Source organism: Penicillium crustosum, assembly GCF_028827405.1.
Source record: "Penicillium crustosum strain IBT 35664 chromosome Unknown utg000004l_segment0_segment0, whole genome shotgun sequence".
NCBI classification, from domain to species: domain Eukaryota; kingdom Fungi; phylum Ascomycota; class Eurotiomycetes; order Eurotiales; family Aspergillaceae; genus Penicillium; species Penicillium crustosum.
The window spans coordinates 1449459-1464082 of record NW_026623125.1 but is presented as its reverse complement, the minus strand read 5'-3'; the positions used below and the strand labels follow the sequence as shown (position 1 = coordinate 1464082).

Genomic DNA, 14624 nt, shown 5'->3' with positions numbered 1-14624 from the left:
GTCAATCCTCGAGGCGCTTTGAACACTAAAGTGACGAGGAAATCTGTTGTCTACATATGGACCAATTAGATTGTGGAGTGTTACAAAAATCTATCCAAAACCTTGTCCAATTGTTAAGACCCTATTCGGATAAATTTAACAAGTTAATGTTACATCATGGGCAACTGACTGCGCTAGCTCCTTAAGCGGATCCCCGAGAAAAAAAACCGACATAATAGTCCCGTTTACCCAACGACACCCCCTCTTTCCGCAAAATGCCATACGCGGTAGTAAGATGGAAGTAAATATTTGGCAAAGCAATGGTATGGGCATAAACAGCACCGCTGATTTCCGCCGCATTCTCGGGGCCCATTTGAGTGAGCTTAAGCTTATCGGCGTGCTGGTTGACAACGTCCTTGTCAGCCTCGCCGAGAGCTTTAAGCACTTTCTCAATGCGCTCGTAGCATTCGGCATATGTGGTTGGTTTGCCTTCAGTGACCACCGGCTCCCGACCGGTCAGTCGGGCGACCAGGTTTTCTGAGAATTGGGTTGCGATGCGCACTTGGTCGGTCACTGGATACATGTCCTCGCATAGACGTGCATTGAGCAGATCCGTAGCATTGGGGTGTTTCTCGGCTTGTTGAAGAAAGTGGGACAGTGAGCCGAGGATGTGTTGGGTTACCGCGATGGTTCCGTCATAGAAAGTGTGGACCATGTTGAAGTAAGAGGTTTGATGTATGAAATTGTGAGTGAACAGGTTTGAAGAGTTTGAGAGAAATGTTTCCAGGTCGAGGTTATATGGTCACCTGTAGAGGGGGAGGGGTCGGAACTAACCATCTCTAGTTAGAATTTGGGGGCTGAAAATGCTAGGGCCAATGGACAGGCTCACGTTTAGACATTGTCTTTGTTGGAATAAACTAGGATTTGAATCCACCTATGTTTGCTTAGTTTGTATATCTTATGTTTTGTTGCATCTTGGTTAGTACCCGATATAGATTGCTGGGAATAGAGGTAAAGATATATAGTTGTTAATGCGGCCTAATTGGCTATGAGAAAATCATGCTGATAGTCTTTCCCCTTATGAAGTAAATATGTGTTAGCTGTCAAACACGTGAATATCCAACGAATTCGACCAATTAAGTTCTCTAGTCCAGGATAGATCTAAGTAAATGACAAAGCGGCCATGATGAGTCTGGTATTTGCTCGCCACAGACTGTCATAGAACTTAGCCCAAAATGGCCAAAGTGACTTACTATATCGATAGTAGCATTCTAGTCAGGATTGGATGAACAGGAAATAGAGGCATAGAAATTAGAATCAAGTTGTTCAGATAAAACAAACTATCAGATATCATAGCAATCCTTAAACTAGTAATAGGAGCTGCTACACATACCATATTGAGTGCAGATTTTACCGAGAATAGTCAGCCACAGAACATTGATTGACTTTATGAGGATAGGTGGTTGATTTGAAGAACTATGTTAACTCTGGATGTCTTCTGTAGACCCCAATGCCTCTAGATCCGTCACAACATATCCATGGATATCGGATAGCACTAGTCCTGAAATAGTTTAGTGGGGCTGGGTCAGATACCCCCTTCCGCCCTTCGGTGACGTGGGTGATCAATCCGCTCAGGCTGAATTTTAATCTTTTATCTTTTTGTGCTCTCTCTGAGGCACTCATGTAGAACAACAATTGTGATATCAGAAGGAATGCAGGTCTGAGATGGTCTATCGACGCTCGCACAACAAATCCCGCCATGGTTGTACCAATTGCAAGCGAAGGAGGGTGAAGGTATGCAGAACATCCCTTTATCAACGCCCACTCGCTGACCCCAGACCCAGTGTGATGAGCAACGACCAAATTGCACTATCTGTACCCAGCGACAGGAAGAATGTGTCTACAGCTCGGAGGTTCCCTATTTCTTCGCCGGCAAACAGTCGCGAAAGCCCTCGCGCAATAAACAGTCCCCAACCACAGGTCAGACGCCAAATGCCACCATCTCTGAAGATGAGGCATCGGCGCTTTTGAATCAGATAGGGTCGGCACAGATTTCCACTGGTCCTGTGTTGAATATGGAGGAGTTAGAACTTGAGCTGCAGTGGATTATGCAAACCCACAAACTCCTTGCCCGCAACGAAGAAACCCGAAAGGTCTGGGAAATTATGGTTTTGCAAGAGGCTTTACAGGAACCTTTTCTCATGCACGGCATCTTGGGGCTATCCGCTCTACATTTATCACACCTCCGCGCTGATAACAGCCAAGCGAAGTGGCTTAGTATCGCGATGTCGCACAAGAATGTGGCCATCTCCATGTTCTCGGAGCAACTATCCAATATTGACAGATCTAATGTCAAAGCAATGATGAGCTTCGCCGGTCTTGTTGTGGCATTCAGCCTAGGAAGTGCACTCACTTCCGGCTCTCCCGAAGGCCCGAGCCTCAATTCCTTAATTGAAATCTTCACTCTCTCCCGCGGAGTCCAAGCGGTCGTTAATGCCGAGCCTGATTTTCTCCGACAGAGCAACTTTGCTCCGCTTTTTGACGTGACTGCACCACAAATTTCTTGGCCTGATCATGTCCTCGTTGCGTTTGATCGTCTCGAAAAATTGAACGCACAATGTGGGCAGCAAATTGCTCATCATAATACTGCCATCTATGAGCGGGTCATAACTTATTTGCGCGAACTAGCAGCATTCACATTGCTACAGCCTACGTCCATGACCCTTGCTGGTGGCTTTGCTATTCGAGCTCCTGAGGTCTATCTAAGCGATCTCACAAGCAGGCAACTATATTCCTTGGTTGTGCTGGCTCATTATTGTGGATTTTTGCACATGGCCCAGCAAAATTGGTGTGTGGGGTCTTGGGGTCGTGTGGTTTTAGGAGAAATTCAACAGTTACTTCCCCCAGACTGGCAGCACCATATTGAATGGCCCGTTAAGCAAGTTTGGGAGTAGAACGCGATCAATTAATGAGGTGGCCAATGGAAAACGAAATAAATACCTGAAATATTTGCTTCATAATCTTTGCTATTCGAATAGGATAAACAAAATTATTCATTGTGACAATGTGATTGCGGCAACGACTTCTTACCAATCTTGGAAAAGTGGAGAAGCAAATCCAATCGTATTCGGGACTAGCGCTCGTACTCGTAAAATATGCCACTTGCGACCTCGGGAGGCGCCCATGGATCCATAGATCCAGGCGCCACCCGATGGTACGAGCCAATCAAATGAACCACAAAGATTAATCATCGAGAATTTCAGACATCCTACTGGAGTGTAGAGTTAGCATCTCTACGATTGAAGGTTCTTTAAACCCCCTACTCTGTATGTAGTCTGTGGCCGCCTAGACTTCTTATAAGAAGAAACAAATTAATTTTCAATCAATTAGGGACGGAACAAAAACGGGGCGAATGAGTAGAGCGGCTAGGAGCCCTGTGTATGTATATGTTTAGTGAATAGTAATCAAGCCGACTGTGGTGACGCTACCACTGTCAACATTCCGTCGGACTTTTAAGTTACCCCATTAGATGTGGCTGGTATAATGCGCCGTATGGTATCTATACTTATTGCTTGCTATAAATCCTCACAAGTGCTGAGTATATTATGCAGTACTTCAAATAAAGTTCCTCTCTCGATTTCTATTACAGTCACTCAGTCAACATGAAAGCTCTTGTGGCAACTCGATCTCTGCCAAAACAAATACTGAATCTCGCCTCTGGCTCCTCATTCGGCCAATGTGCACAAGTCACAGACCTACCGATTCCCCAAATCACCGATAGTGAGATCCTGGTTCGGGTGCATTCTGTTGCTCTCAACCCAATCGACTTCAAGCATATCGACTTTATTTCTCCAAATAAAAGTCTGATCGGTTGCGATTATGCCGGGGAGGTGTCTGAGGTTGGGAAAGCCATGGCGGGTCGTTGGAAAGTAGGAGACAGAGTAGCTGGTTTCGTGCATGGTGGCCAGTACCCTGATGTCGGCTCCTTTGCTGAATATTTGAAAGTCGATGGGGAACTCGCCTGGAAGATACCTGGTGGAATCAGCCATTCTGAGGCTGCCACATACGGGATCCCAGCAGCTACTGCCGTGCTTGCACTGTCATATCTTGATATCTCTTGGGAAGATATCTCCACTAGCTCAAAAGCAAACTTATCCGAAAGAACACCAATTCTCATTTATTCGGGTGGCTCCAATGTGGGACTGTTTGCTATTCAATTCGCAAAACGGGCTGGTCTTCACGTTGTTGTGACGGCATCTCCACGGTCCTTCGATCTTGTCAAAAGCTACGGCGCCGACGCCGTATTCGATTACCAATCACCCACCGCGATCAGGGAAATTTCCAAAGCCTATCCAAACATCACCAAGGCTTTGGACTGCTTTTCGGAAGGGAAATCTTCTCAATTCTGCGCGGAGGTGTTGTCCAAAGGGCGAGTTATAACACTGCTCGATCAAGGCAAGCCGAAAAAGGTAGACATTGAGTATAAATTCCTGATGGTTTATACTGTTTTTGGTCGCCCATTTTCTCTGCTGGCCCCATTGGGTCCCACGTTTCCAGTTGTACCCAACGATCACAAAGTTCTAAGCCAATTTTATGCCGATCTGGGCCGATTGTGCCATGATGTGAAGGCACCACCTGTTACAGTCACAAGGGGAGGATTTGATGGGATATTGGAAGGCCTTCAGAAACTTCGCAAAGGAGAATCCCGCGGTACCAAACTTGTTTTAGAGATTTCTCAATGATATATCCCTCATATAAAACACACTGCCGAATTGTTTTGGCAATAGCTAGTACTCCGCATGTAAATTACTTCTAGAAAGCCAAAAATATCCTCGCGAGTGTGAGAGCCTATTGGGCAAGGAAGGAATTGCGCCGACGGGTATAGCAGAAGTGGAAACAACATCGGTTATAGTGAGTATAGAATTCGGTGCGTACTGATAGTGCTATTTGTGCGTTGGTTTCAGGTGGTATCCGACTTACCACGAAGTATGAGAAAATTGGTCGACGGTTTAGCATTTGGCAATGAGTGGGACGTACCTTAGATACTGATATCAGCAGGTCTACGGAGTCCGTGTCGGATAGAGAGTGATTGTGGAGCAGGTGACGGGTAGTCATTGTACCGGGTCCCGATTATCAGCCAGAGTTGAAGTGGAGCCCAGAATACTTGGATTTCTTGACCGCCCGGAAGTTGTGAAATATACTTTGCAGTTTGGTCGGCGAGAAGAAGGGCTTATCTGATGAATGAGCACATTGGACGAGTCTTGAGGTAGGTTCCTTCGCACTCTCCGCATGACGTAGCAACTTGAAGGAAGGACTCAGTAACCACACGGCTCGGAGAAAAGCACTTTGTTCTGATTGATAAGCAAAGTGGATGGTCAGAAATAATGTTGAATCATCACGTCCTTATAGTTATGGTGTGATACACGGTAAAGGCGATCTTTTGGCTCGGAGTCGGTGGAATAATCACTTTTCTTGGCATATACTAATCAGATTGCAGGAGAAGAATGATTAGGTGTCTAGATATTCTTTCTTCCAGATAGTTATAAATATGCGTAACCTTCGCAGAAAGAAATATTTTATATATACCCAGACTTCCTCAGATCAAGCTACTGCTCCCAGACATCAAATATCTTCTCACAATGACTGCCCCGACTACCTACCTTGTCACCGGTGCAAACCGAGGCATCGGAAGAGGCTTTGTCCAGACATTCCTACAAAGGAATGCCACCATTGTTATTGCGGCCGTCCGAGATCCGTCGAGCGCATCATCTAAGAGCCTCCAAGACCTCCCAAAGGGCACCGGCTCTAAGCTGATCACTGTCAAGCTTGACTCCTCAATCAGTACCGACGCCGCAGAAGCGGTGGCACAACTCCAGACCGAGCACGGCCTGTCCTCCATCGATGTCGTTATTGCCAATGCCGGTATCTCGGTAGGTGGTGCGCCTGTCCGTCAGACAACTGCTGCGAACATCGCCGAACATTTCATTGTGAACACGACTGGTCCCGTGACGCTATTCCAGGCCACTGCCGATCTTCTCCAGGCTAGCAAGACTGGGAGCCCTATCTTCGTCGCAATCTCAACTCTTATTGGGTCTATTGGTTCTATGGAGGCCCTTGCAGGCTTCCCGTCCAATCAGAGCCCATACGGCGGGAGTAAGGCGGCGTTGAACTGGTTTGTGCGTCGTCTTCACTTTGAGGAGCCTTGGTTGACGAGCTTTGTCTTCCATCCTGGCCTGGTGGAGACGGAGCTTGCTCGGTCAGTTGTTGAAGGCTTGAGTATCAAACTCTCAGATCTCGGCGCAATTTCTGTCGAGACCAGTGTTTCTTCAATGGTGAAGACTCTGGACGCGGCCTCTAGAGAGACCAGTGGCACGTTCCAAAATTATGATGGTTCTGTTCTGCCTTGGTAGAAAGGTATCATTGTGATGTTTACATCAAGTCCAATCAGTTGAATTGATTATTCGGCATCTTTTTTGTATGCATCTTTGTCTCTATGTTGTTTCTCCCCTTTGTCGGATATCATGTGGTGTGGGAGGTCAGTTGTGGTGTTTGCACTATTTGCATGGCTCAGAGCGGAGGAGCCAATCCCTTCTCTCCTTTTCTCTGCCCCCTGTACTTACAATTCTGATTCCGAATGAAATGCACTCTTTTCGCCGAGAAGTTCTGACTAGTAGTATTTGTCGAGTAATACGTTCATCAAACATGTCTCCTTCATGGCGTGAACCGAGAGGCAATTTTATAAACTATCTCCACTTCACTTCTAAATTTTCATATCACTGCTAGTAGTCTCTGATTCCGTGGAGAAACACCCCATTTCTCTACAATAAGATGCAAAATAGCACAGGAACAGGCCAAAATGATAATAGCGAATGGCTTAAGCTCCCCGATAATCTCAAAAAATCGAGGTAGACTATGAGAAATCCACAATGACTCTGCCACGAACACTTTTCCTCATTTGTCTTATAGTTCCAAGGATCCTCGTATCGCGCCTGCTTGTGCCGAGGTCGACCATCTCCCTCGCCGAGTCTTGATCGTGATGGCTGGCTATGACAATCTAGCGGTGGAGGCGGAAAATTTGGCAGTTCGGTTGCGGGAAAGCTGTGGTCATATTGTTATTTCTGGGAGGATGGAAGGATGCAACCATATCAAGGATAAAATAGCCAAGGAAGGGACGTTTCAATGGGAAGCAAAGGAAAGGGTTTATTGGGTAGCTAAGAATATGTTGACATGTACTTAAGTTATACCTCACTAAGATATGATATTATTTATATGACACTGTAATGTCGAGCATTCGAAGACATATTCACACCATTTACTGTCCCTGATACATGTTTGAGGCCTGGGCTGTTGTTGTGCTCTCAAGGTCCTTACCCTGGATCCACTTTCCCGGGATAAGTTGAGTTCTTCCATCTAACTTCATAAAATCTCAAGCAAGGCGCCTGTAAATTCATAAATCTTCACTCAACCTTACCTTAAGAGTCACAAGCCTTTTTACATTATAATTAGTTCTTACACACAGTCCAGTACATACGACCATAGGGTGTGGAAAACAGGGCTTCCCGTCCGCTCAGCCGTACTTAAGCCACACGCCGGTGAGTTAGTAGTTGGGTGGGTGACCACCAGCGAATCCTCACTGTTGTATGTTTTTTAATTTTTTAATACAATAAGTTATTGATTGTAGGAAAATTCGTTTCACAATACCCACCCATATGAAAATTTCACTCCCGGATTTTTTTTCCTGGAAGTCCGCTATTGCAGAGGTCCGCATACGCGCATTCCGATTAGAATGCCGCCTCAATCGGTCATGGCGCGAAACTTTACAATGACTCAAGGGTCGACCTTTGATTCGCGGGTACTCTGCCGATAGTGAACAGCGAACGCTTTTTGCGGAAATGGAGGTTGCATTCCTGGCCCGCACGCCGTTAATTGACAATGGGGGTTTGAAAGTAACAGGTAGCATGTAGTAGGAATGCAGGACAAACCCATCTATATGATCCCCAGTAATTTATCAAAATTTGACGACGCTTATCCCATCATTCTGATGCATATAATTCATTCAAACAATCCCTTCTTTTATTAGCATCCTTGCGGTGTTTGCGGTGTCTCACAATGACTTCTCAATTGCCTTACAAAACCCGCAAGATAATTCCAATTGCTATCGCAGTATTTCTTGCGTATGTACTACTGTCATTTGTTATCAGAGACACTGGAGAAACTGTGTGGCCGCATGAATTGTCACGACTTTCACGAGGTGGCATACGTGATGGAGATTTCGACCACATCTCAAACACCACCCTTGGGGTGAGTATTCGCTTCATGGGTTCTACATGATCGACTGATTTGAGTTTGACTAATTTCTTTTATCAGTTTGAGCACATATATGCTATTGGTTTAAAAGAGCGCACAGACAAGCGTGATTTTTTAACAGTATCAGCCTCGGTCTCCGGCTTCGAAGTTGATTGGGTTGACGGAGTTCGCTCGCAAGACTTACAGCAGAAAGCGCTACCAGACGTATGCATTCAGGTTCTTACTTCATAAAGCACTTGCTGATATTCGAGCAAGGGATACAACCTTTCAACCATGGAGCCCAATGCTATTGGATGTTGGCGCGCTCACATGAATGTCTTGAACAGGTATAGTTGGCTTCCTGTCCTCTCTGGTTTCAGATATTTGATCTAATATTCGAGTGTGTGGAAATTCAGTGTCATTGCCAACTCTTATTCCACCGCCTTGGTACTAGAAGATGATGCCGACTGGGACGTGAACATCAAGGCACAACTCCGTGAATTTGCTCGTGGTATTCACTCGCTGAAAGGGGATATCAAGGTATCCAAACAGGCTCCTTATGGAACTGATTGGGATCTTCTCTGGATTGGAGGATGTTCATCAGGGCCACATGCGAATGAAACTCAATTCTACGCCATACCTGACGACCCAACAGTCCCAAGGGTCGAACGTCGAGGCACATGGCTTGGCCCTCTGGACAGCTGGAAAGATGTGTTTCCTGAAGACTCCACGCGATTCATTTACCGCGCTCAAGAAGGCTGTTGCACTTATGGATACGCAGTCACAATCAGAGGTGCCCAAAAGATCCTTACCGCTCTAGCCATCGATCACATAGAGGCCCCAGTTGACAATGCTATGTCTGAGTTATGCGGCGGCCTTGGTGATCGTGATCGTATTGAGTGTTTCGCCCCATTCCCCAATCTCATCGGAACATATAGACCAGCGGGTCCAGCATACAAAGATTCCGATATTAATAGCGGCGACCAAAGTATTCACGAAGAACAAGCTTATAACCTTGTATACAGCACGCGACGCAATATTCACAGATTGATTTCTGGAGCAGAAACTGTCTTTTCACAATGGGGTGAGGAATCCCCATGGTCACCAGGAGAAGTGAATCCGAAGGAGCTCGTTTATCCCCGGGGCTATCATTTTCACTAGTTTTTTTTTGCAGTTCTCTTTTCATTTTGTGGCGTGCTGTGCTGTTGCTGATTTTCTCTTCAAAATGGATCAAAATAACCGTTTTCATTTTCCTTTTCTCTTCTTTTTACTTTTCGATTTTCCGATTTTGTTAAAAGGGTGCATTTATTTAGAGAAACCGTTGCATTGAAGAAGTGAAACACACCCATTCCAGGAACGGATATAACGCATTTGTAAGATAAGATTGGATTAACTGTCTAGTCTCCGAAGTTTTATGATTTGAAAATATCCTTCGTAACACAAGATATCCATCACAGCGACCAGTTGTAGTAATTGCTTAACATTAGCAAGTGGCTATTTAAAACGCCGTGCTTTTCGGGAGGAAAAAGGGGGGACAATCTAACCAAGAGGGAGAATATAAGGAATAGAAAAAGAAAAGAAAAAAGATTGCCGGTCCAATACTACGGTATTTGCGGGACGGGGGACGAAGGTGAAATCAGTTCCCATCTGCCTGCAAACGTCAGTTCAAGAGATTGTTAATTCTGTGTGATTACCAACCTCAAATGGCTTAATTATACGTTCAGCTAAATTCTTTCTACAATCACATATTGTTCAGAAGTTTGCTCCTGCTTACTCCATTCAAAAATGTTTACCTTTCGTGAACTCAGGTCAAAATTCAAGGTGGTAGAAGGATGGCCTCGTGACTACTTTAGGTCGGACACGGAGGAATTGAGCCTTCTTGAAAAAGTTGATGATTCGGCATCTCAATCTCTCGAGGATCTATCAGATGACGAAGACAGAGCCCCTGGAAAGCTCCGCCTGGTGCTGTGCATCACGACCAATATCGTGTCGACAGTTTCAATAGTAAGTGAGCATCAAAGAATCACACATATTCTCTTTTGCTAATAATCTGTAGGTTTTCACAAATAAGTACATTTTCTCCAACGAAACTCTACGCAATTGTCAAATGGCCTTTGCGTCTTATCACTTTTTCATTACCGCTCTCACTTTGTGGGTGATATCGCGGCCGTTCTGCGGTGCTTTTGTCGCCAAATCAGTCTCTGTTCGTCGGAATGTTCATCTGATCGTTCTTACGTGCGCTCAAGTCGTCCTTCAAAACATCTCCCTAGCAAATTCGTCTATTATATTCCACCAGCTCGTGCGACTATTACTCACGCCTGTAACTGCTTTACTGGGCTTCCTACTCTATCGCTCTGCCATTCCCAAGGCAGCCATTTTTCCAATGATTATTTTGTGTGGAGGTGTGGGAATTGTATTCTGGTCCGATTCATATTCCGCGCCTAATACAGCCGTTGAAACATCTTCCAAGGGTGTTATATGTGCATTTACTGGTGTCATCGTCAGCGCCTTTTACACATCACTGGTTGGAAGGTACCAAAAAAAGTTGCAGGTGAACAGCATGCAGCTCTTACTCAACCAAGCACCAATGAGCGCCAGCTTACTTTTGTGTATGGTCCCCATTCTTGATACACCGCCCACAACCACGGGACTTTCACCATCATTATACGTCGCGATTATCGCAGTGAGTACTTTTAAATTAACGCTATCCTTCCATAGTGTCAACACTCTGATCGTTAACCGACTAACCTGTTTTCTAGAGTGGTTTCTTTGCTTGTCTCGTCAATGTGTCACAATTTGCTGTAATTGACGCTGTGGGTCCCGTTAGCAGCACGGTCACTGGGCATTTGAAGACATGCACGATTGTGGGCCTGGGTTGGTTCCTAAGTGACCACTCTATCTCGAAGCACAGTATTGCAGGGATTCTCATTACTTTGCTTGGGATGTGCTTGTAAGTCTTGACTTCCATCTCAAAATATACCCCCCTCTGATCAATCATTTCTTTTGATAGGTACGTGGTTGCTATTCTCCAAGGACGCAGATGAAATATACTGGTTTTGTGGGTTTTTTTATCCACTGCCAAGCGGCCCACATCCGCGTACGAAATTGTGGGAGCAACTGGACATAATTGGGATCGGATTTATGGAACAAGAGTATGACAAGATCATGTCTAACCCGCAGGCCATCCGCTACGTGATCGACTTTACGCACCGAACAGGTCTTCTTCCAGTATGTCACACTCGAGGAGGGGGACGACGACGACGAACTGACAGGCCCCACGGCAATGGATCTAGGTGTGGAAGACGATGGGTATTAGCCAATGACGACAATTGATGCTGGGAAATGAGAACTCAGCCAAAGTCGACGAGCATGCCAGCTAACTGGCCAGGTCAACATCACTATCAGTTGAAACTGAGGCAGGGGAGGATGCAGAGGATGTGAAGGGAGAGTGAGAAGTAAGAAGTGGGAGAGGGAAGATGGGAGATGGAGGTTGTACTCCATGCAGTCGTTATATGTTAGTTTCTTATGTATGGGTTTGGGGATTTGTGGGTTTTTGCAAGTTACAGGAATGGGCTGATTCCGCACTATTTACGATCAGCATCTGCATACTCTACTTGATGCTCTGCGTGGTTCCAGCTCGGCGTTTGGCTTCGAGTTCTTGCTTCAGTTGGATAAGGCACCGGCATAGTTATACGCCACTAGTTAGAATTCAACAGGTTAATTGAACTTTGATTGATCGATTGATTGAAGCGGTCCACACCCCTATACTATGACAATACTCAAGCGATCTGCGTTTCAAAAACGGGTCAAGCAGATGTGAAGAGATTTTTTTCGTTTCCTATTCGGTATTCACGTGTCCATAGCTTCCTCCCATATACCAATCAATGCCTTTAGCCTATAGGTAATACACAAGGAGAAAAAATAAATCTGATGAGGCATGACGCTGAGCGTCAAACATGTAAACCAGCCTGAGAAGGCTGGTCGTACCAGGAATGTAATTACTTGTCTAGAGGAAGATAACGCAAGAGGCAGCCGAATGGTTAGTATTCTGTGGTTCTCAATTACTCTGTAAATCGCCGAACTAACATGTTAAGCCTAGTGTTCCGTGTCATTACAATCTCAGGCGTTAAGTCCCGTGGCTGGAAACAATGCCTCCTTGTGACTACCAATCAACTCAAATTGCACGATGTATACGGCAGAAGCAATATTTCGCAATTGAACTCCTTCTTAATGTCCAATATGAGGCATTAATGCACCAAAACAAGTACGCAATGCGTTATACCATCATTGTGCAGTGCTGTAGCCAGGAAGTAAGTACTATTCCAATAATGTAGTCACACAAGTCATTGCCGTGAATACATACGGAAATAAGATGGGGTCTGCTAGATGTCAAGCTGATCACCTGCCGAGCTTGGAATTATATTATGCAGAGTTGATGCGCCAGCGTAGTTGGCTGTTTCGGAATATGATGCCACCAAATTATAGGTCTTTAGAATTAGTTGGCCGGCAATGATATTTTAGACCACTACGGCTTGGTAATACCGCAGCCTAAGAGAAACTATACTAGCTCCAACTTCATGAATATATACTCTGTACCCTTTTGAAGATTCAGCTAGTATAGTATACCCGGAGGTTGGGTTTCTTGCCAAGAACGGGGTACATACTTTCCCCACTTCTAAATGGCGTGTCTCATTATTCAGAACGCTCCGGCTCGGATCTGTTGTTGTAACCTGTCGATCATTGTACGGTCTAGGCATAGTGGCCAGTAGACTATATGCATAAGCGGGGGCTCCACCTTCGGGGTGGCTTGATATATGAGAGCTGGACCTTTGAAAATGACTAGTATAGCCACAGCGCTGTTGAATTATAACTGAGGTGGCGTGGAGAATAGGTCAATCCATACAACTTTTATGTCAAATGCCTAAGGAGTTGGTTCCTAAGTGCTTGGGCTATATTCAGCCTCGAAAATATGATATTTGTATACAAGTAGCAAGATCTCTGACCACATCATTTTCTAGACTTGGCGTAATGTACAAATGTTACCCTATAACCCAGACTTTAGTAACAAGTACTGAGCCATTTTATGGGTAAAAGCAAGTCCATTTAGTTCAATGCAATGCAGCAACACGGGCTCAGATTTGGCAACTGGATGATAGGACAAGATCGACCCCTCAGCTCGCGGGGTCGACTTGGAAGACAGGATGAACTTGACTGTTGATTGGACTGTAGTAAATCAGCCCAAGAAAGGCTGGCGTGGATGCGTCATGCATAGGAACTGGGGGAGATGATGGGCTGCCTCACTTTGTGAAACTCGCAATGCAGGGCTGGCTCACCTAGACTGATGAAGAGGAAGCCTGACAGAGAAAATTGCAATATATAAAGGAGGTCATGTCTCCTCTTAAATAAATTTAGTCCTCAGAGTATCATACATCAGCAATTGAGTTCCTAAACACACTCAGACAAACCAATTTATCAAACCTGCCTTTCTATCCACAAAGCCTTATTCAATATGTCTCACCGTCACAACACCCTTGATAACGATGAATGGTTGCTCAAGGGCAACAGCCTGTGGAGTGAGAATGGCGTGTACGAATTCAGAATGCAGCAAGACGGCAAAATTGTTGTGTACGAGAACGGCAACCCAAAGTGGCAAAACACCAAGGAGCAGCGCTCCGACGTGAAGGGAGTCAAAATGCAGGCAGATGGAAACCTGGTCGTCTAGTAAGTTTACTCCATCTCTACATCCTATTATTTCTCGTATACGGTGGTTTACTTTATAGAGCTTCTTTTGGCTGACAAGGTTATGTGCAGCACCGACAGCGGCGAAAACATCTGGTCCTCTAAAACCTCTCCTAAGAAGGACGTCATCCTTGTCATCCAGAATGATGGCAACCTCGTTCTTTACAAGGGTGACCCAGTCTGGGCCACTTCGACTACCCCCAGTGCTTAGTGAGATATCACCGAGAGACAGATGCTGGAAGTCGAGTATCCAAGTGGAGGATGGCACGAAGAAGCGGGAATAAAGGCAGGGAAGGTCTAGATTGACAAACTGTAAATAAGTATTCACTTTAGTCACACGCTTGTCAAGAAATGAACGAAATCTGCCACAAAATATCACCTTACAATCCTTTGAGGGCACAGTTGCCTTGTTGTAAGAGGAGTAGAATTAGGGCGGATAGACGGTGCCATAAGGTGAGTTTGATATTGTTTCTGGCTTTTACCATTGATGATGATGATGATGATGATGATGAATTCATTAACCCGGTGTAGCTCGCTAATTACATACATGCTGCTATGCGGGGGTTGCGTCCCAGAGCCCGCTCCCGACGACAAATGGTGGTGTATCCCCAGTATACAGA

The 14624-nt window shown here is 45.3% G+C and overlaps 7 protein-coding genes across 7 annotated transcripts; 6 read left to right on the top strand and 1 right to left on the bottom strand.

Annotated features, from left to right (window-relative positions):
* Positions 1–181: 181 nt before the first annotated feature.
* On the bottom strand, positions 182–694 carry N7487_009615 (DUF1993 domain-containing protein; the record flags this gene model as incomplete). The annotated part of the gene is made up of 1 exon (XM_056877345.1): positions 182–694. The coding sequence occupies one exon, from the start codon at positions 692–694 to the stop codon at positions 182–184; it is 513 nt and encodes a 170-aa protein (XP_056725925.1).
* A 1010-nt stretch (positions 695–1704) lies between these two features.
* N7487_009614 (Zn(II)2Cys6 transcription factor domain-containing protein) lies at positions 1705–2933 on the top strand (the record flags this gene model as incomplete). Its single annotated transcript, XM_056877344.1, has 2 exons — positions 1705–1773; positions 1824–2933. 2 exons carry the CDS (start codon positions 1705–1707, stop codon positions 2931–2933), a joined length of 1179 nt encoding a protein of 392 aa, XP_056725924.1.
* Positions 2934–3641: 708 nt separating this feature from the next.
* N7487_009613 (zinc-binding alcohol dehydrogenase family protein) lies at positions 3642–4721 on the top strand (the record flags this gene model as incomplete). The annotated part of the gene is made up of 1 exon (XM_056877343.1): positions 3642–4721. The coding sequence occupies one exon, from the start codon at positions 3642–3644 to the stop codon at positions 4719–4721; it is 1080 nt and encodes a 359-aa protein (XP_056725923.1).
* Positions 4722–5618: 897 nt separating this feature from the next.
* N7487_009612 (SDR family oxidoreductase) lies at positions 5619–6389 on the top strand (the record flags this gene model as incomplete). Its single annotated transcript, XM_056877342.1, has 1 exon — positions 5619–6389. The coding sequence occupies one exon, from the start codon at positions 5619–5621 to the stop codon at positions 6387–6389; it is 771 nt and encodes a 256-aa protein (XP_056725922.1).
* Positions 6390–8088: 1699 nt separating this feature from the next.
* N7487_009611 (uncharacterized protein) lies at positions 8089–9426 on the top strand (the record flags this gene model as incomplete). The annotated part of the gene is made up of 4 exons (XM_056877341.1): positions 8089–8280; positions 8347–8490; positions 8542–8612; positions 8682–9426. 4 exons carry the CDS (start codon positions 8089–8091, stop codon positions 9424–9426), a joined length of 1152 nt encoding a protein of 383 aa, XP_056725921.1.
* A 624-nt stretch (positions 9427–10050) lies between these two features.
* On the top strand, positions 10051–11213 carry N7487_009610 (uncharacterized protein; the record flags this gene model as incomplete). The annotated part of the gene is made up of 3 exons (XM_056877340.1): positions 10051–10269; positions 10322–10948; positions 11025–11213. Coding segments are annotated over 3 exons (1035 nt in total), but the record flags the coding sequence as incomplete, so codon positions are not given.
* A 2561-nt stretch (positions 11214–13774) lies between these two features.
* N7487_009609 (uncharacterized protein) lies at positions 13775–14215 on the top strand (the record flags this gene model as incomplete). Its single annotated transcript, XM_056877339.1, has 2 exons — positions 13775–13986; positions 14077–14215. The coding sequence occupies 2 exons, from the start codon at positions 13775–13777 to the stop codon at positions 14213–14215; spliced, it is 351 nt and encodes a 116-aa protein (XP_056725919.1).
* Positions 14216–14624: the final 409 nt, after the last annotated feature.